This window comes from Bactrocera tryoni, chromosome 4, assembly GCF_016617805.1.
Source record: "Bactrocera tryoni isolate S06 chromosome 4, CSIRO_BtryS06_freeze2, whole genome shotgun sequence".
NCBI lineage: Eukaryota > Metazoa > Arthropoda > Insecta > Diptera > Tephritidae > Bactrocera > Bactrocera tryoni.
The window spans coordinates 72875818-72896944 of NC_052502.1; the positions used below are offsets into that span (position 1 = coordinate 72875818).

Below are 21127 nucleotides of genomic sequence, written 5' to 3' on the forward strand. Positions count from 1 at the left end.
ACTTAAGCTTTCATCAAAAAAAGCATTGTCACGGCGAAATTAATAAGTTTGCTTTTAAACGATTCTGTTTATCTATTTCAATCGAATCTTTGAGTTGTAAAATTAAAAAAAAACCTTGCCTACATTTAGGAGACTGATATATATAGGCAGTTGTCATTGAGTATAATGCAGATAGCTTTATTGGTTTGTAAATTTATACAAGAAACAAAAATTATGGTGAATATTATTAAGCTCAAAACTTCTGGGAGTATATTTACACCCTTAAGGAATTTTTTATATATCATTTATATATTTATAGTTTATATATTTCATATATCATATGAAATTTTATTGTTTACCTATAGCTCTATTGAAGTAATTTCAATTTCTTGTCTAAATGTATGCAATATTTTTTTTTTGATACGCAAAATTAAAGAGAAACTTAGAACATTGCCTACATATAGGCGATTGCCATCTAAGCCATATACCGAAAAACAAGTATAAATTCATGATTCATATACATACATACATATGTTAAGTAATTAAATTCGTTCAATACTATATTAATGCAACTTTGTTTTCAACACATTATTTATAAAAATTTCTAAAATTCTGATAAGTAGTATTATCAGAGCTACAGCGTGCTTCACAGCGCAAAAATTTTAAAAATTTCCATTAAACTCAAATTTATTTTATTTATATAAAAAAATATATATTTTTTGTTTGGGTTTGGCCAGAAAATTACTTGCCTCACATATTTGCGCCTAAAAGTGCACTATTTATTTTCAAAATCTGAAAAAATGTATCCACATATTTGTTAACATTTCGTTAAGCAAACAGATTACAAAAACAAATGCACACATGAAAATGAGCGCCTAAAAGTGCACTTGAATTGGCAGAGGCTAAGCAAAATACATACATGTATAGCATGTACAGTATATTTGTATATTCATTTATATATGTATGTATGTATGCCTTTCTGCATATTTGCCTGCCCCAATTGGGTTTATCAGAGCGCATTGCACACGAAATTGAATTGTATGCGAATATGAATGCACACTAGCAAATCCGAATTGGCACAATTGGCTGCCACGCCAACGCCAGCGTAAAGCAGACACACACACCACAGGCAGGCGTGCAAGGAATGCAGATATGTATGTGGGGGAAAATAAATAAAAAATTATTATGCATATTAAATGGCATTTGCACGCGAATAGCGAGCGCAAGCCTTTTTAGAGCGCCACTAGATGCATGTGTAGGAAATACAGCTATGCATATATGTATGTGTGTTGTAATATAAACACACTTGTCTACAAACATTGATACGCATTTGCTCACATACACATACATTTTTGTTTATTTTTACACTTTCAAGCAAATGCAACGCTGAAAAGCGCTTAGCGTGTGCACACACCAATACACGTTCATTTGCCACAAATGCAGCACTTAGCGCAAGACAAAGGTGTGGGACGCTCTGCTGGCGGATATACGTTTATAAATATTTAGTTTTGTCTTTTTTTGCAATTTATTTAAATGTTTACACTTTTGTGTGCATGTATGCATCTATGTGTTTGTGTGTGTTGACAAACACAGTTAGCTTTATGCAATGCAGTAATAGTTGCAATAAAACGCTTTATAGTCAAACAATAGCATTGCCAACATTGAATTTTTTGCCATTATTTTGTGCTAAAGCGAAATGCAGCGGTATTTTTATTTATGTTTCATTTTATTTCTTACACTTTTTTCTAATTCAATTGTGCATTTGTATATTTTACTAGATTTGCTCAATCCAATTTAACCGTAATGGCGCATAAAAATCTATTGTTTGTTTGCGTTTGTTTCTGTAAGAGGTAGATAAAGGGCCAATAAATATTCTGTACTACACGGCGTATGAGTGTTGCGTATGAAGTGTAGGTTGTTTAGGTATTGCTATTTAACAGCGTATATGTGTATATTGTTTGCGATTGTATGTGTGCCTATGTAATCTTTAAATTTATTGGGCTTACAACTTTTTATTTTACATTCTTTAATTTAGATTTTTTTTCAAATTAATTAATTTTATTTATGTTTTATTTACGGTATTTTCATTTCATTTTTTTAATATTTATATATTTTCTAACTTCTTATTTTATATTTTTTAATTTCATTTTTTTTTTCAAAATATTTAAACTTATTTAAATCTTTTATATACATAATTTAATTTTTTTACAATTTTTTTATTATTTAAAAACTATATTTTTAGTATTTTTATATAATTATTTTAATTTTTTTAATTTATACATTTTCTAATTTTTAATTTTTTAATTTGATTTTTTTTTTTTAATATTTAATCTTATATAAATCTTTTATATACATAATTTAATTTTTTTTAATAATTTTTTTATTATTTTAAAAACTATGTTTTTAGTATTTTTTATATAATTTTTTAATTAATTCAATTTTTGTACTTAGTTAATTTTAATTTTAATTGCTTTAATTGTATTTATGTTATTGTTAATTGTATTTTATGTTATTATTTTACTTTCAGTATATATTTTTTTATTCAATTTTTTTAACTAGTTAATTTTAATTTTAATTGCTTTTAATTCTATTTTATTTTATTATTTTAATATATTTTATTTATTTTATTTACATTATTTAATTTTTTTATTTTTTATTAAAAAAAACATATTTAATATTTTTATTTTAATTTTTTAATTAATTAAATTTTTGTAATTAGTTAATTAAAATTTTATTTGCTTTTAATTATGTTTTATTTACATTATGTAATTTTTTTTATTAATTTATTTTTTATTATTAAAAAAACACATTCTTTTATATTTTTATTTTAATTTTTTAATTAATTAAATTTTTGTACTTAGTTAATTGTAATTTTAATTGCTTTTAATTATGTTTTATTTTATTATGTTTTATTTACATTATTTAATTTTTTTATTAATCTATTTTTTATTATTTAAAAAACAATTTTTTTAAATACTTTTGTTTTTGATTAATTGAAATTTTTTTAATAAGTAATTTTAATTGCTTTTAATTATATTTATTTATAAACCAAAAATGTTTTTTTTAACCAAAATTGGTTTTTATAACCATTTTTAAATTTATTTTAAAAATATTATTTTTTGTTTAACTTTTTAATTAAATAAATTTTTGTAATTAGTCAATTTTAACTTCAATTGTAAATATTTTAAAACTAACTTTTAAATTTAAATTTAATTAATTATTTATTATATTTATATCTGCACTTGTTGTTAAATTAACTTTGTTTGAATTAAATTTTTTTTAAATGAATTTATAGAGCATGTTTTTTATTATTAACTGTTTATTTTTTGTTTTTAATTTATTTCCTACATCTGTGTTTTATTTTTTCAATATTTTTGAATATTTTTTTAATTTTAATTAAAAATATATTATTAAAATACAAAGTATAATTTTCATTTTATTTTAGTTTTAATTATGTACATAAATTTTTAACACATAATTCTGTTTTCTATTGTTAAATTTATAATTTACTTTGAATTTTTTTGAATATTTTTAAAGGTATTTTTAAATAAAATTTTCATCATAAATTTTTTTTGTTAATGTAAATGAAATTACTTAAATATGACTTTACAAAGTAACTAATTTGATCTAATTTTATTATTTCATTAATATTTTTTTGCATAATTTTACGTACTTTTTAGTTTTTTTGAATTGTTTTTTTGGTTAATTTTTTATAATTATTGTTTTTTATTTTTTAAATATTTTTGTTTAAATTGTATCTTAAATAATTATTTTTGTAATTTTAATATTTTTCAATTAATTTGTTCCCCATAATTTAATTTTATTTTTTAAGTTTTTTAATTAATTTTTTGTTTAATTTTGTATATTTTGTTTTTTGTTTAATTATGGTTTCATTACTTTTTTTTAAATTATTTTTCAAATAAGTTTATTTTTGTTATTTTTATGTTTTTTAATTAATTGGGTTCTCCATATTTTCTACTTGCATCATTTAAACTTTTTAACTAATTCACTTTATTTCATAATTCTTAATTTTTCTAATTATTACTTTAAAATTTGTTAATTTATTCAATATTTTAAATACTTTTTAAATATTTTTTTTTTAATTCTAATTGTTTTTAATTCATACTTTTTTTTAGTACTGTTAATTTTTTAATTAATTGGGTATTAATTTTTTTTAATTTTAATTTTTTTTAATTATTAAAAATGTGTGTATTTTGTTTCGTTTTATTATGTACGAAATATTTTTTTAAATTAATTCATTTCTTTTTGTAAATATAATTTTAATTCAATTAACAAAAATTATATTTTTTATTTCACTTTGTTGTATTTTTTTATAATTTTGTTTATATTTTTATGAAAAAGTTATTTTATACATGTATGTATGTATGTATGCACACATTTTTTTTAAATTGTCTGCGCTCAATTTGCTGCTTTTCACTTTTCATACACGAGCACACAGATACACATATACTAGTGCAAACAGCAATAGACAACGTCGATTAACAGGCTATGTACCGTTTGCCGTGCTTGTTTTTGCACCAAGCACACTTGAATCTATTGCCTACATCTAGGCGCACAATACATTGGCACAGAGGTTGCGTGCACATGAATTGATGTCAAGGGAAACTCGCGTTTTCACGCTGAGAGTCATAACTTGCGCGAAAAAAATTATAAAATACCACTTGCATGTGTGTACATGTGTACTTACATATACATATGTACACTAACATACATATGCAAAACTATCTATGTACATACATATATGATTTTTTTCAAACGTTTTCCAGCGCGTGCTGGCGTTGTGCGCCCTAAAAGCAGCGTTTTCCGTGACAGATAGGCAGATTTGTAGGGCGATTTGTCAACATGTGTGTGTGTATTGACTTACACACACTCACATACGCATAGTCTCATTTGTATGCATTTCATTTGTGCACCCGCGCGGTTGTACGTTTTTCACATCGCGTGCACCCAGTGCTGTTATCCTTTGAGCTCATCAATAGAAATTCCGCGCTCACACCCACACACACACACACACCGGCAGCGCTTTCGCATAAAAAATACGCCATTGTGGAAAAAAGGCTGAGAAAGTAAAACAACAGAAAACTGCCCTGACTGCAAGCGCTGCTGCCATTGTTCTAATTAACGCCAGCAGGCATTTTGTTGTAATTTTTTTGTTAAGCGTCATCCGCACCCTGAGCTTCCGCTATGCTCATTCGCTCTTGCCATTTGTCTTTTTATTGTTGTAGCTGTTGCTGCCGGACGTCGCGCGTCGACATTGTGCTGGATTTGTTAGTTTTGAAAATTGGAGCAGTGCATGCCCTATGTTATGTGCATAACGGTATATATTTCACGCACACCGCTACATGTGGCAGTCGCAAGCGCTCAGAGTCCTATAGGCCGACTTAACACTAACGCTTTGCGCGCCTTATTTGCATTTCGTGTGTCATAGTTTTTTTTTTCTTCAAAGGAGCTTATATAGCTTTATCTGTGTCAACTGATTGCATTTGCCTGAGAACAAAACGAATCGATTTATTATTGAGGAATTATTACGGGATTTTGAAGGGGTTATTGAAGTGGTAGGTTGAAGGCTTGTGCGGCCAAGAGCTATTAATTGCATCTGTAGGGCTACGTTCATGTCTCACGTCTCGTTTTGTATCCAAAATGTAGGCAACACTCCTTTTAAAGCTATAAGTGCAGGAAAGTAGTATATATTCAGGCGCAAGCCACTCACTCAGCTACAAACGACGTTTTTTTTTACAATTTTAAATCACTATTTTTTTCGAAATTTAAATTTATGAATAATTTTTTCAGCGCTGTTGCCATTTCAAAGTTTTTTAAACTCCAAAGTATGTCAACTGCCAACTGCAAGCGCTTTTCGTAGAGTTCTTAAAACTAATGCAGTGCCAACTAACTTCTAAACATTTTCTTTATTTTTATTTGTTTTAATTTTTTTAAATATTTTTTTATATTTTTTTTATATTTTTTTTGTATTTATTTATATTTTTATATTTTTTGTTTTTTTATGTTAGTTTTGCATTTCCATCGTCAAAATGAAAGTAAAAATTTGCACAAACTATTATTATTGTTGTTGTTTTAGTTTTCGTTGTTTTTGTTGCTCTCATTGGCATTATTAAGGTTTTTTGCCGGAGTAGATTAGTGCATGCGCCAATAAAGGACACTTATCTGTTGGTAGTAAAATTTTATGACTGCGTAAATGAGTGGTTACAATGACGAAAGTGGGGCATTACTTTGAAGAGGGTGGAAGGCATGGCAACAAAAAAGTTTGTTGTTGAGAGTTAAGAAACGAGAAGACTAGAAAATACTGCTGTGCTTAGTTAAAGCTTTAATATTTGCGGGCTAAACTTCCATACTGTAGGATTAGGTAAAAAATGTTGCATACTTGTAGATGCAAACTTTAAAAAAATACGGTAAATTTATTCAAATTGCACTTTGCGGTAGTTTTAAATTCATTTTCGTGCTGCTGTGTAAAATTTTTAAGTATAATATTAAAAAAAACAAGTATACCTTTAGGCGCTAGTTCAAGGTATAATATTGTATGTTATTTTCTAGCGGTTTAAACTTGAACAGCATACCTTTTATAATATTTTGAAGCATTAGAGATGCACATAAACTGACGAAAATAAGAAATGAGGTATACTTTTAGGCAGTATCTTTGATTATATCATCTTACGTTATTTTCTAATTATTTTCACTCTTTTTTTTTTTGTAATTTTTCGTTTAGAGTATATTATAAAGCAGTAAAAACTGACACAAAGAAAAATTGGGGTATACTTTTAGGTGCTAACTATGGTTATATTGTCATATATATCTTTCTTATTGTATGAACTCCACTTTATTCAATTATTTATTTTGTGAACTTTAATTTTTTATTCAAATTTATGTTTCTTTTAAACAATAACGCGGATTTGCTAATGGCTGACATTATAAAAAAATGAGGTATACTTTTAGGTGCTAACTAATGATTTTATTATCATATATATGTAACTCTCAAATCGTTTGAACTCTAATTTTTTATTACTTTTTATTTAGTGGCGAGGAGTTACAACTGACAATTTGAAAATTGAGGTATAGTCTTAGGCGCTAACTTCGCCTAAGTTATCATTATTCTTTAACCACATTTTAAACTGTACCAACATAGTTTTTAGTGTTTTAGTGACCACTAGTGATGTCCGTTTTCTAACATTAAGAAAATATGTAGTCTACTCATAGGCGCTAACACGTATTGCATTACGGTAGGTTATTTAACCAACGCTTTAAATCGTTGTGACATATTTTTATGCGCTTTAATGTGTTTACTTTTTCGCTGAAGGGTTGCTGAACTGAAGTGCTACAAAAGCAACAGTAACAACAACCAAAAAAAAAAAATTCACAAGAAATTTTGGCCCAAATATAGGCCATCATTACCCCAGCGAAAAGTTGTTGCTCACTCCATACTTAGTTTTGCTTTTGTTTTTGCTTTTATATTGAAAACTATCGCGGTCTACCGCAAATGGCAAGGCAGTTCTTTATAATAAAGGCCAAACACAAGCAAATGACCTCATAAAAGCCACATTTATTTAATGGCGCTGCAACAGCAGTTGTTGATTGCTGGGGCTGGGCAAGAGGGTTGGTTCGAAAACCGGCAAAATAAATGCAAACAGCGCAGAATTATACAAAAATAAATGTTTATATACGGCTGTATGTGTTCTCAGCTCTTAGCTAGCCGGCGCGGTTGTCAAAGCACCAAACCTCACATATACATACTCACATTTTCTCACACACACATATGTATATAAAAGTACCTCACGTCTAAGTGGTGCAAGTAGTGGCAATCTACTTGTCAGTCCACATATTAAATACGCCACGAAATACACTGTTGAGCGCTGTCGTAAAAATGCAGCAACTACAACAAGAACAATAGCCGAATAAATACAAAATATCTAAATAAAAATAGAAGCGATGAACAATCGCAAAGCAAAGCGTCCGAAAAGAGACGAAAAAGAAAAGAAACAAACAAATAGCCGTTAAATGTGTACGTTTTCGTTACACACAAGTGGCCGTTGTGTCGGTGCTGAAGTCCATGCTGTTGATAGCTCACCGGGGTGTGCTTCACGAAGGCTCCGACGCCGACTTCGATACCGACAAAGCACGCTAGTAGCCAGTTAGTGCTTGACGCACGGTGGGCGATGGGCTAACTAACTGAGCTGATATTTGTAAAGACATATTTTTGTCATGTTATGTTGAGAAAGGTTAAGTTTGGGCATCGCTCAGTCTTGAAATAACATGAAATATTGTGGTGACGAGTTTAAAAACTTGTGTTTAGAGACTTCTATTCTGATTTATCTGCTACTGTTTTTTAGTTCACTATTATGATATCTAGATTAAAAATTATCATTGTGGGTAATTACAGCCATACCATTCAATAACCGCTAAAAGCAGGCAAAAATATATTTCAATTAACTTTCATGTTGAAAAAATGTTTTAGAAAAATTTCCCTCAAAGAATAATTAAAAATTTTGTATAATTGTGCAGAACTTAATACGTAAATGAGAATTTTTATCTTTCAATTAACGCTAATTTAAAATTACCCTTGTGGGTAATTTCAGCCATACTACTAAATAACCGCTAAAAACCGGCAAAAATATATTGTTATTAACTTTTTTTGTTGAAAAAGTGTTACTCGTAAAATTTCCCTGAAAGGGTAATTTACTAATTATGTATAATTGTGCAGAACTTAATATGCAAATGAGAATTTTTACCTTTCAACTAACGCTAATTTAAAAATACCCTTGTGGGAAATTTTAGCCTTGTTATTCATTTAGCGCTAAAAGCACTGAGAAACCTACATATGTATGTACGTACTAAAATTAGTATTGAAAAACGTGTATAATAAAATTTCCCTGAAAGGGAAATTTTGAATTTCTTTATAAATTAAAATTCCCCACACAGTTATAGACCTCTATCTTTTTTCTTCTTTCTTTTTTCGTTTTTGTTTATTGTTTTTTGTTTGTTTTACTGAAACAGTGCTGTTGAGCGCTTTGAATTTTTGTACTAAATTTTGCATTCTTACGAAAATCATATTTCAATAGCATCAAGTAACACGCACTCACTGTGCGGGCAATGGTGTACTGCAGAGTGAAATCTACAATTAGGGTCATTTGATATGCATAACTCTCTAGCTACACACACTCAAAACACCGGCACCCACAAATATATGTATGTATGTATGTATGTATATGTTGAAAACATGCAACGCCATGACTGGCTAACCATGTGGACACAAAAATACAAACACACATACTATGTATGTATGTACATGCACATTGGGAGCGTGGCAGTCATGAGTGGCGCCGTTTGTGCGCTCATCAAAATTTTAGCACACTTTCTGGCACAAAATGGTATTATGCTACCTTTGCGCTATAAATATTTTCACGGAAATCATTTTTCAAAGCGTAGCTTGTTGTACCTTTTCGCCTGCGCGACTGCGAGTATAATAAATACCCATTGCTGCGCTGTTATTTTATTTCGCTTTTGTTTTGTTTATTTAGTTCTGGTTTTTTGGGTTTTGGGTTTTTGGTGTTATCAACTTACCATGCCCACTTGACGGCACATAAATTCATGCGGACGCATACAGAAGTCGCCCGCCGCCACCGAGGATGCCAGGTAAATGCCCGCCAACAGCCAACAGATGATAATACAAAATAAACCGGATACGCTGAAGAAGATCAGCGCACAGCGCGAACGACGCGCCACACCAATCACCAGTATGGTGCAGAGCAACAGTAGTAACGTGAGGAAACCGAGTGTAACGGGCCAACGGATTGATTCGTATAATTCGCCGAGCTGAAAGTAAAGACAGAGCAGAAGATGGGGTTTTGTATGCAGCAGTGTTTTTGAGCTTAATTTAATTCTCAACTCATTAACTGCCAATTTTCCATACTTACATATAATAATCCCATTAGAGATGTATCATTTTCACTGCCTTTCGTTTTCATAAAGTATAAAACCATATTATCGAGACTGGTAACGGCTCTGGAGGTGTTCTCGCGCACCAATTGACATGTGTCTATTAGCAACATAACGGCGGTTTGATTATATTGTACTTTTTCGATTTGTTGTTCGAGCTTGTGTTGGGACATTTTCATTTCGAGATCAAATTTGATTAATTCAGTCTGAAAGGAAATAAAAAAGTTGCAGAAATTTATTAAGAAAATTGTATAGAAAGTGTAGGAAAAAACTGTATACAATTTTAAAATTTCCCTCTGAGGGAAATTTTTTAATACTGAAATAAAACGTATTTAAATACTTAAATTTGTGTGCTAAGGTCGATAAAAGTGCTTTTTTTTCTCAAAAAATCCCTTTATGGGAAATTTTGTGTGTAATCTAAATTTCAAATATTGTTTTTATAAAAATTATTTCTTAAACATGTTTTCGTTAGCGCTTACCAAATTCTTTTTAAGCAATATTTTTGACAACTAGGCGAATATTTTGGGAGGCGTTACAGCAAATGATTTTCATATTTCATGATTATGTACATACATATGTATATACATATATATTCAAGCCTATGATACATAATATTTAACTTTCGTATGCAATTAATGTTGTATTTTTTTTAATTTTCTTTTTAAAGAAATTTACCTGACGGGGAATTTTAATTTTTCATGATTAGGTAAATTCATGCGTTTTAACGTTTGTATACAACTAATATTGGATTTTTTTTAATTTCCCTCTTTTTAAAGAAATTTCCCTGACAGGGAAATTTTAAAATGTTGCATCACTTTCATAGTTGAGCACTCTATAAAACAAATATTAAAATTTTAACTGATTACAAAAAATATCCTGCAGGGAAATTTTAAATATTTAAGGTTTTATAACGTAATAAAACAAATTAAGGCTGAAATTATACCTATAATAAATAAAATATATTTTATTAAAGGTTCAATACATACATACATACATACATACATACATACATACACGCTATGTTAAAACGAAAAGAAAATTCCCTAGACTTTTTTTTAAATTTTTGTGCTATTTTTTTTTCTCATTACTTCCAGTGATATTATGCAATGATAAGACAACATTTCATTATACTTGTATACATATGTATGTATGTATGTATGTATGTATCTACAATAAGCCATTACATAATCAGAGAAAAATGTAATAGATTTACATTTTAAATTTATGTCATTATTTTTTTTCAGTGTGTTCCTGTGGCAAGGCTCAATTTGAGACTGACTTCGTGTGTGTGCAGAAACTGGAGCTTAAAGCGGTGACTCTTGCTTACATGTAAAGACCAAAAAATTATTGGAAAAGACGAAAAACACTTATAAATATCACAATTGTGGAAAACAAAATGTAAGCTATTGATAAAAATGATAATTGTGAAAGAAATTAACAAAGTTTTGTATAAACAATAACAATAAAAGTTTGTGTTACAAATAAAGAAACTGCAGTGAAAATAACAGGCAAAAAGCACATCATGTTTGTGCACGTTTGATCCTGAAGTATTTGTAGAAGTTTGAACCAACTAAAATGTAATAACAATGAAAAATGTCATATTGTGCGCGCTTATGCAAAAAATAATGCAAAATAGTAAATCGCAATAATTAAAATATATACATAAGTGAAAATGTAAATAATGTGTGTGCAATTGTGAAAATGTTAAAAATAAATAAAAAAATCCAATAAAAAAAATGTGTAAAAAGAAGAAAAAAGAAAAAATAAAATATGAAAGTAAAAAAGTGGGTGCTATGGCAAATAAAAAAAGAGAAAATTAAAAAAAAATGGTGAAAATTTAAATTTTCCTAAGAAAAAAGTTGTAGAAGTAATAGAAATAAGTGAAAAGTAAAGAAAAAAAGTAATGTGTATGTATTTATACATATATTTATGTGTAAATCAGTGCAAAAAAGTTAAGTTTTTAAGTTTTCAATTATTAGTGTGTTTGAAAAAAGTAAAAAAAATAAAGAAAGAAGCGAAGAAAAAAGTAAACTGTGTATAAGAAAAAGTGAAAAAAGTAAAATGCGTGTAAGTAAATGTCAAAAAGAGGAAAGTTAAAATTTCCCAATTAGCCTTCGAAAAAATGAAAGAAAAGAAATAAGATAAAAATGTAAAATGTAGTTGTGTGTGTAAATAATGGCAAAAAGGTGAAAGGTGTATTAAAGAAAAATATAAAAAATTAAATAAAAAAATATAAAATAAAAAAAAAATATAAAATAATAAAAAAGATATAAAATATAAAAATATAAAATAAGAAAAAAAAATAAATAAATAATAAAATATTAATTTAAAAAAGATGTGTGTGTGTAAGAAGTGCAAATAAAGTAAAAAAAGTAAAATAAACGTGTGTGTGAAGTGAAAATATGTGAAATGTATGTTAAAATATGTGGTAAGAAAAAAATTTGGAAAATAAAAATAAAAAATAAGTGGTTGTGTGCAAATAAGAAAAAAGGTAAAATTCCTAAGTGTGTTATGTAAAAAAGTACCAAAAAAGTGGTTTTGTGTGTCAATAAAAAAACGTAAATACTTAAAAACAAAACTAGAAACAATATTAATAAATGAACGTAAAATAATTAATTGTTGTGTAATGGAAAATACGCATCGCCTGATATTAGCGGATAGCAAATCAAATATTAACGGTAAGTTTGCTTAACTTATTTAATAAAAAAATTGTATATGATTCTTAATAAGTCTAATCTACCCACTTGTAAAATTTTTTTGGGTATGTCTAGTGTTCACTCTGTATTAGGCGCAAAACCTTTAATGCTCAAAACAAAATTTTACTTTATATTGTACAATTTATGTTGTTGGTCACTTGTGAAGGTTCTTTTATACGATTTTTCACAAATTCTTTAGTTTTAAACCTTGCATTGTTTGGATAAGCTCCTGGTTGATTTCAAGAGTACGTACTACTTATAGATTTGAAGTTGAATTGGTCTTAAGTCTGTTTTTCCTTGCAGTTAGTTCGATTTTGATTCATATTTTCTTGTTACGAATCACTCAATATAAGAACAAAATAGATATACATAAGTTATATCCTATAACTTATATTTTGCCCTCTTGGGTTACTTGCCGCAAAAGTGACGTAAACAAAAAGTGTGTTATACTTTTAGGCACTAACTAAGGTTATATTATCTTACGCAATTTTCTAATCGTTTGCACTCTACTAATCACTATCGTTTGGTCATAATACATATATGTGACCTGGTCTACGAAAAGGGGGCTAACGTGCGAAAACTAGTTTTCTGGGAAAAGTTGTTAAAAATAATCGTCAGTTTCTCGTTATCTCATTAATTGTTCTCCTTTTTTAATTTGTCACGTACCTTTCAAAACCCGCCTTTCTTATGCACCGCACTCAACACTCTCCTTGTAACGCTTGTTAAATTTTACGCTTATTTTGATTTTTGATAAATACGAAAGGCTAAATATTTGCCATATTTATGCGACTTGACGAGTTGGAAAATTTGCCACATCATCATCCAACTAACAGCGTAGTTATTTAGACTTCGAAACTGGCGTACATGCACCCAAACAAATGCACTTTCATACAACACACTTCCTTTTTAGATTGGCAACCCCTTAAGTTGGCAAATACTCAGGCTAACAGCCGCCACAACATCAACCGTTATGGCAAAGCAATGCTGCGCTGGAAATCTTTGGAAAATCAACGCATGAAAGTAGTATAGCTGGGAAAAGTTGAAAGAAAACTTAGCGGTTGTGGCAAGTTGACAGCAACGTGGCACAAACTATTTTCATAAGTAATTTCTCAAAGGACACATACTTACGAACAAATGCATGTGCGGCTAGCATATGTATGTGAAAGTGGGCACAGATGCTGAGGCAGGCAAGTGTTGTACATATGAGTGTCCCAGGGCAGCATATGAGAGCTGTGGAGTATTTGTAAAGTTCTATGCATTTCTTTATTAAATATACGGAAATATTTTCGCTGCCTGTGTGCTTATATATGTACGTATGTATGTGTATATTTATAAAAATATATGCAAGTGCTCTCTGCGTATTTGTTGGGTGCAAGTAGACGACAATATTTGCGTAAAACTTTATAACAACTGCATATCCTAAAGGGCATGCAGTGGTTCCCGAGAATAAATAGAAAACAGATAAGGAGTTGCCAAAGTATACAAAGTAAGTGTAATAGCAGCTGATGGATTTATTTGAAATTTTAATATTTTCCGCTCAAAACTTGTATACAAGTGCTTTTTCTTTCTTTAATGGATCTATAGAAAATAGCAGTAAAATTGATAACAAAACTTAAATCTGACAAATCTTTTGTTAAAAGTGTGCTGCTCGATACCAGACAGTAATAAAGTTGTTTGCTAAACTTAAATCTGGCAAATCTTTTCTTGAAAAAGTGTTACAGAAATTTCCCTTTAGGGAAATTTCAAGTGGCACGTCTGAAATTAAAACAGTTTTGTTTGTTTATTTCAAAGCTAATGTTAAAACGTTAATACGAAAATAAAATAAAAAAATTTCCCTTAAATATAAAATATCCCAAATCTTACGATTACAATATTAGACATTTTAAAACTTTTAAATAATAATATTTATAACTATAATAATAATTAATAACTGTATAAAGTTAAAAGTAAACCAAAATAAAATTCACCCAGGGAAATTTTGGAAAAAGCAATATTTGTCCATATGCATTTTAATTTTTACTAGAAATATTAGTGTTTGTTTAAAAACAAATGTAAGACAATATAAGTAATCAAAAATCCCAACTCCAAAATTGTTAAATTTTATATTTGAAAAAATGCCGTAAGGGAAATTTTAGAAAAATCCATATTTCTACAATAAGCCAATTATAGTATATTTATCGATGGAAATGATTACTGAAATGATATTTATAATCAAACTGTAGTTATGTTTTTCATATATTTATAATTCTAGAAAAGGTCCAATTAAGGAATTTTAGAGATAATTTTGCAAAAAAAGGGGAATTTGTTGGTATTTTTTAATTATAATTATTTTAATGTTGATAAGGTTGGCATATTGTATTTTCCATAAAAAATATCAACGGGAAATTTTTGGGATATTTTTGAAAATTGGTAAATTTGTTGGATATTTTTTGTAAATATTTTTTTTAACGCTAAAAATAATATTTTACGGTTTATCTCTGGATTAATGTGGTTATTTTTTTTTTTAATTTCTCAGCAAAATTTATTTTAATAAATTTTTTCACATACCATAGACAGCTTCTTTAACTAAATACTATATATGTACATGTGCATATCTAATCAGTTTTTCATTATTTTTCTTTCAGACTTCAACACTTCAAACTCCTGAATTTTACGACTAATGACAAACTGTGAAAAAGCAACGCTAGCAGAAAAATTCACATGTGAGTGCATTTATATATTTACACATACACACATATGCGCATGTTAATTGCATATCCCTGCAAAAAGACCCATACCCACCTGGATTTATACCTTCATACATATAAATTCATTTAAGCAGTTTTTAGTTGACGGCAGCGTTGATGAGCGCATTCCTACCATCACCCACAGATTTGTTTATATATATGTATGTATATATATTTTATGTACCTGTGAATGTATGTATATGGCCATCAACACCTCATTTCGCAGATTTTAGGATGATCGTTTGAGACCTCCTGGATTAATCCTTTAGAAGATATCCTATACTCCCTATTACTCCTAATACTCGTGTGTAAATACACGTAAAATTGAATACTCTTTTTTAACATTGCATGTCATTGGAACGCGAGTACTCCTTTTAACCTCCTAATGGAGATCTCTATGATTACTGCTATAGGAGATCTCTATGATTACTCCTAATTAGATCTCTATGATTACTGATATAGGAGATCTCTATGATTACTACTATAGGATATCTCTATGATTAATCCTAAAAGACATCTCAAATAGGAGATCTCTATGATAAATCCTATATTATTTTCAACCTGCAATTATTTTAACAAAAACAAATTTTTATAATATTGTTTTTTATTAAAATTTTTTAATTAAATGAATGTACATGAAATTTATTATTTTTTTTTATATTATAAGTGTTCCTGTAGAACTGAGCCTTACATTTGAGAAACGCCTTTTTGATCTTTGCCTCAAAATCAGGGTATGAGTAGTCATCTTTTAAGGCCTCTAAAAATTAAACTTGTTAAAAAAATAGATGACATGATTTAAATTATGTATTACCGTAAAGAAATTTATTGAAAAGTGCATAATTCTTCAATGCAACTTTTTTTTTGGCTCCATCCCAATTCACTTTTAAGAGCAGGGACTCCGCAATCACTTCATCCAAAATTTTTGATAGGGGTCTCTTTGAAAATTTTTGCTTCAGATACGCCACCTATAATAAACTCAAACTGTTTAGTAACATTTTATCAATTTTGTGAGTTTAAAATTGCAAGAAGACTATTACATGCGGCCCTTGTTATTCGATTTTCAATTGCCCAAATGGCTAACTGTTTTGAAAGTGGTTCAGCTGGCAAACAAAAATCTTCTATCACTTCTTTCGAGCCTGTACCACTTTCAACTTCTTCAAAAACTTCTTTAGAGCTTGTATCACTTTCAATTTCATTAACACTTTTCACATCATTTTCATTTTGTGTATTATTATTTTGTTTTTTGTATAAATTATTTAATTTTTTATTCACTAGGCGTTTTAAATGCCTTTTAGAGTACATTTAATTATCAATTTAAAATATTTAATACTTAGATATAAAACACTTACGTCTGCACGCTTTAAAAAACACAGTTGAAATGAACAATCGCTTGAAGACAAAAAATAACAGTTATTATTTCCCGTTAAATTGTAATTTTTGAATCAAAAGTACGATTTTTAAGCTACGAAAAATTAAAAAATCTCCTTTATTGCTCCTAAAGGAGGACAAAAGGAGATCAATACTAAAATGAAGTAAAAAAAAATCACAATAGAAGTATAAAATCTCCTTTTTCTGCTCCTAAAAGATGACAAAAGGAGGTCAACACTAAAATAAAATATAAAAAAAAACACAATATAAGAACAAAATTAAAAAATCTCCCTTACTGCTCCTAAAAGAGGTCAATAGGAGGACTCCTTCATTCCTCCTTTCAGGAGATCTCAGATGCTGAGGCAGGCAAGTGTTGTACATATGAGTGTCCCAGGGCAGCATATGAGAGCTGTGGAGTATTTGTAAAGTTCTATGCATTTCTTTATTAAATATACGGAAATATTTTCGCTGCCTGTGTGCTTATATATGTACGTATGTATGTGTATATTTATAAAAATATATGCAAGTGCTCTCTGCGTATTTGTTGGGTGCAAGTAGACGACAATATTTGCGTAAAACTTTATAACAACTGCATATCCTAAAGGGCATGCAGTGGTTCCCGAGAATAAATAGAAAACAGATAAGGAGTTGCCAAAGTATACAAAGTAAGTGTAATAGCAGCTGATGGATTTATTTGAAATTTTAATATTTTCCGCTCAAAACTTGTATACAAGTGCTTTTTCTTTCTTTAATGGATCTATAGAAAATAGCAGTAAAATTGATAACAAAACTTAAATCTGACAAATCTTTTGTTAAAAGTGTGCTGCTCGATACCAGACAGTAATAAAGTTGTTTGCTAAACTTAAATCTGGCAAATCTTTTCTTGAAAAAGTGTTACAGAAATTTCCCTTTAGGGAAATTTCAAGTGGCACGTCTGAAATTAAAACAGTTTTGTTTGTTTATTTCAAAGCTAATGTTAAAACGTTAATACGAAAATAAAATAAAAAAATTTCCCTTAAATATAAAATATCCCAAATCTTACGATTACAATATTAGACATTTTAAAACTTTTAAATAATAATATTTATAACTATAATAATAATTAATAACTGTATAAAGTTAAAAGTAAACCAAAATAAAATTCACCCAGGGAAATTTTGGAAAAAGCAATATTTGTCCATATGCATTTTAATTTTTACTAGAAATATTAGTGTTTGTTTAAAAACAAATGTAAGACAATATAAGTAATCAAAAATCCCAACTCCAAAATTGTTAAATTTTATATTTGAAAAAATGCCGTAAGGGAAATTTTAGAAAAATCCATATTTCTACAATAAGCCAATTATAGTATATTTATCGATGGAAATGATTACTGAAATGATATTTATAATCAAACTGTAGTTATGTTTTTCATATATTTATAATTCTAGAAAAGGTCCAATTAAGGAATTTTAGAGATAATTTTGCAAAAAAAGGGGAATTTGTTGGTATTTTTTAATTATAATTATTTTAATGTTGATAAGGTTGGCATATTGTATTTTCCATAAAAAATATCAACGGGAAATTTTTGGGATATTTTTGAAAATTGGTAAATTTGTTGGATATTTTTTGTAAATATTTTTTTTAACGCTAAAAATAATATTTTACGGTTTATCTCTGGATTAATGTGGTTATTTTTTTTTTTAATTTCTCAGCAAAATTTATTTTAATAAATTTTTTCACATACCATAGACAGCTTCTTTAACTAAATACTATATATGTACATGTGCATATCTAATCAGTTTTTCATTATTTTTCTTTCAGACTTCAACACTTCAAACTCCTGAATTTTACGACTAATGACAAACTGTGAAAAAGCAACGCTAGCAGAAAAATTCACATGTGAGTGCATTTATATATTTACACATACACACATATGCGCATGTTAATTGCATATCCCTGCAAAAAGACCCATACCCACCTGGATTTATACCTTCATACATATAAATTCATTTAAGCAGTTTTTAGTTGACGGCAGCGTTGATGAGCGCATTCCTACCATCACCCACAGATTTGTTTATATATATGTATGTATATATATTTTATGTACCTGTGAATGTATGTATATGGCCATCAACACCTCATTTCGGTACACTTCATTAAACTATAGACGGCTTGAGCGTGTCGTAGTCGCTGTGCGAGCATAGTTTGGCTACAGCTTAATGGCGTTTTTATTTTGTTGCAATTAAAAGTGACGAGCTACATATACACATATATAAGTAGTGGGTGTATGTGTCGCTTATCACTACCTTCTCCTACAGTTTTGCATACAAATTTGTATTAAAAGCACACTAACACACACACATACACACCAATGAATGCCATACTCCCACTGCTACCGCTGGTTAGTCTCTTGTGCCTGTTTCCTTGTTAACATATTGGTATAGGGGCACGTACAAAAAACCGTTTACTTGTCGTAAGCTGAGTCACTTGTCATGTTAACTAAAGATTAAAATATCCTTTCATTCGCCATGCCATGCCACGGCTGTTCATGGCGTTGCCAGTGTCCTTTTTGTGTGCCAATCCAGCTTTTCTGTCATCACTGCAACCTTTTGCGCTATGTAAACAAGCTCATGCAGCCGCCAGTAGTCATCGTTCTATGACTGTATGTGTGTGGCTTAACAAGTTTTGGCGCAACGCTGAATGCGGCATGCGATCCCGCTCATTCGTTGGCTATGTGCCGGTGAATGTGGGCCTGTGTGTGGCTGCCGTGTTGCTGACACATCATTGCGGAAGTGTAAAAGCGTAAATTGGAGCGGTAGCAGTGGCAACAACAAAACTAACAGACTCAGGAATATAGCCGCGTAATGACAGCCGTGGCAACAACCACAACTGGTGGCATCGTAAAAATCATATTTCATATTAACACCCTACTCCGGAGCGCAGTTACAAGCAGCTGAAAAAGCGCGAAGGCTTACTAAACATACATACGTACATGAATTCGTAAATATGTACATATGTACATACATTCATACTTATGCACATACTATACATGCATCCACAAATTTATGTGTGAATCGTATACTTTGTTAGTTCTTGCAGTAGCGTCTAACGAAAAGCTCTAGTAATCCTGCCTGTATGCAGTCTTTTGGGATACCAAAAGCTTGTTTATCCACTTACTTAATCACGTACGACTGGCTAAGTAAATCTCCCACACGCCAACTTGCTTATATAACTGTTAACCTGTTTCTATGCCTTACTACCTAAATTTTATTCTACTACTTGACTAAAATAAAGTTTATATGTAAATACACATCTAACTGTGTCCAATATATCTTAAAATATAAATTTTAACGAAATAAAACGTAAATATTCGCTAAAAAGCATTTATTCTATTGAAATAACGCCAATAAAGTGCAAATCTCTTTATAAAATAAAAAGTAAAAAATTTCCCTTGAAGGGAAATTGATAAAAGGCAACTAAATTTGCTTTAGAGACTTGAAAATTCCATTTATAGCCGTTTTTCCTTTGATTAAAAAAATTTCCCTTATAGGGAAATTTTCGAAAAGCATATAAATTTGCTTCAAATTTCATCACCAATGATGGTTCCTCATTTAAATAAAAAAATTTCCCTCATAGAAAATTTTCGAAAATGGAACATAATCGTTTCTAAATATAGTACTAAATTGCACTTCTATAATTTATGTAAATCTTAAGATACCCACGTTAAAATATCATTTAAAGACATGTAATACAAGCTTGTAGAGTTAAAAGTTTCCGGTAAATAATGCAGATGCTTGTATGTGTTTATAATTGTATAAATTTGCGTTTATATGCGCATAGCTATTTCCATAAACACCGTTGTGTCGAGTCTGCTAATTAAGTGGTTGTCATTACCAATAATTAAAATACATTAGCGCACAGGTGTTGTATATGAGGCAGCGGATTTTAGAAAACCATGAATTTGTAGAGTAATTACAGAACATTCAGCATACAAACACATACATATGTATGTATGTATATGCATATATGTGGAGTTCATATGGTAATGTATCTATATAAGATGTTTTCGAAATTGTTTTAAAATATAGATTTGCGAGATAATACTTTATTTTTTAAGCTTAAGATACTTTTTTGAAAAATTTCCCCTACGGGGATTTTTTGGGGGAAATTTTAAAAACAATGTTTCAATTGAAAATTTACTTTATAATACGTCCGTCAAGCATATATTTTTTCAAAATTACAAGCGTTAGTGCGTTGACGGCACTTGATGTCAATTTGCTAGTGAACAAAGCGGTATATTTGTTACTGCCATTTATTTAATTTCCATATGTGCTTCCAAAATTATTAAATTACTGATTGTTTGCTAATTGAGTTAGTATTCAGTTTAAAATTCAAAAAGCTGAGTTATTG

The 21127-nt window shown here is 29.2% G+C and overlaps 2 protein-coding genes across 2 annotated transcripts in view; one reads left to right on the forward strand and one right to left on the reverse strand.

The window, feature by feature from the left end:
- LOC120776125 overlaps positions 1-11324 on the forward strand; it is a 37130-nt gene extending 25806 nt beyond the window's left edge. Inside the window, exon 5 of the transcript XR_005705390.1 lies at positions 11190-11324. The gene's annotated coding sequence lies outside the window, so the exon portion shown is untranslated. The remainder of the gene's footprint in view (positions 1-11189) is intronic.
- Positions 1-21127, reverse strand: part of LOC120776124 — a 169192-nt gene that overhangs the window by 14568 nt on the left and 133497 nt on the right. Inside the window, 2 exon segments of the mRNA XM_040106652.1 lie at positions 9571-9822; positions 9924-10151. Of these exon segments, the coding sequence (XP_039962586.1) occupies positions 9571-9822; positions 9924-10151 (480 nt within the window).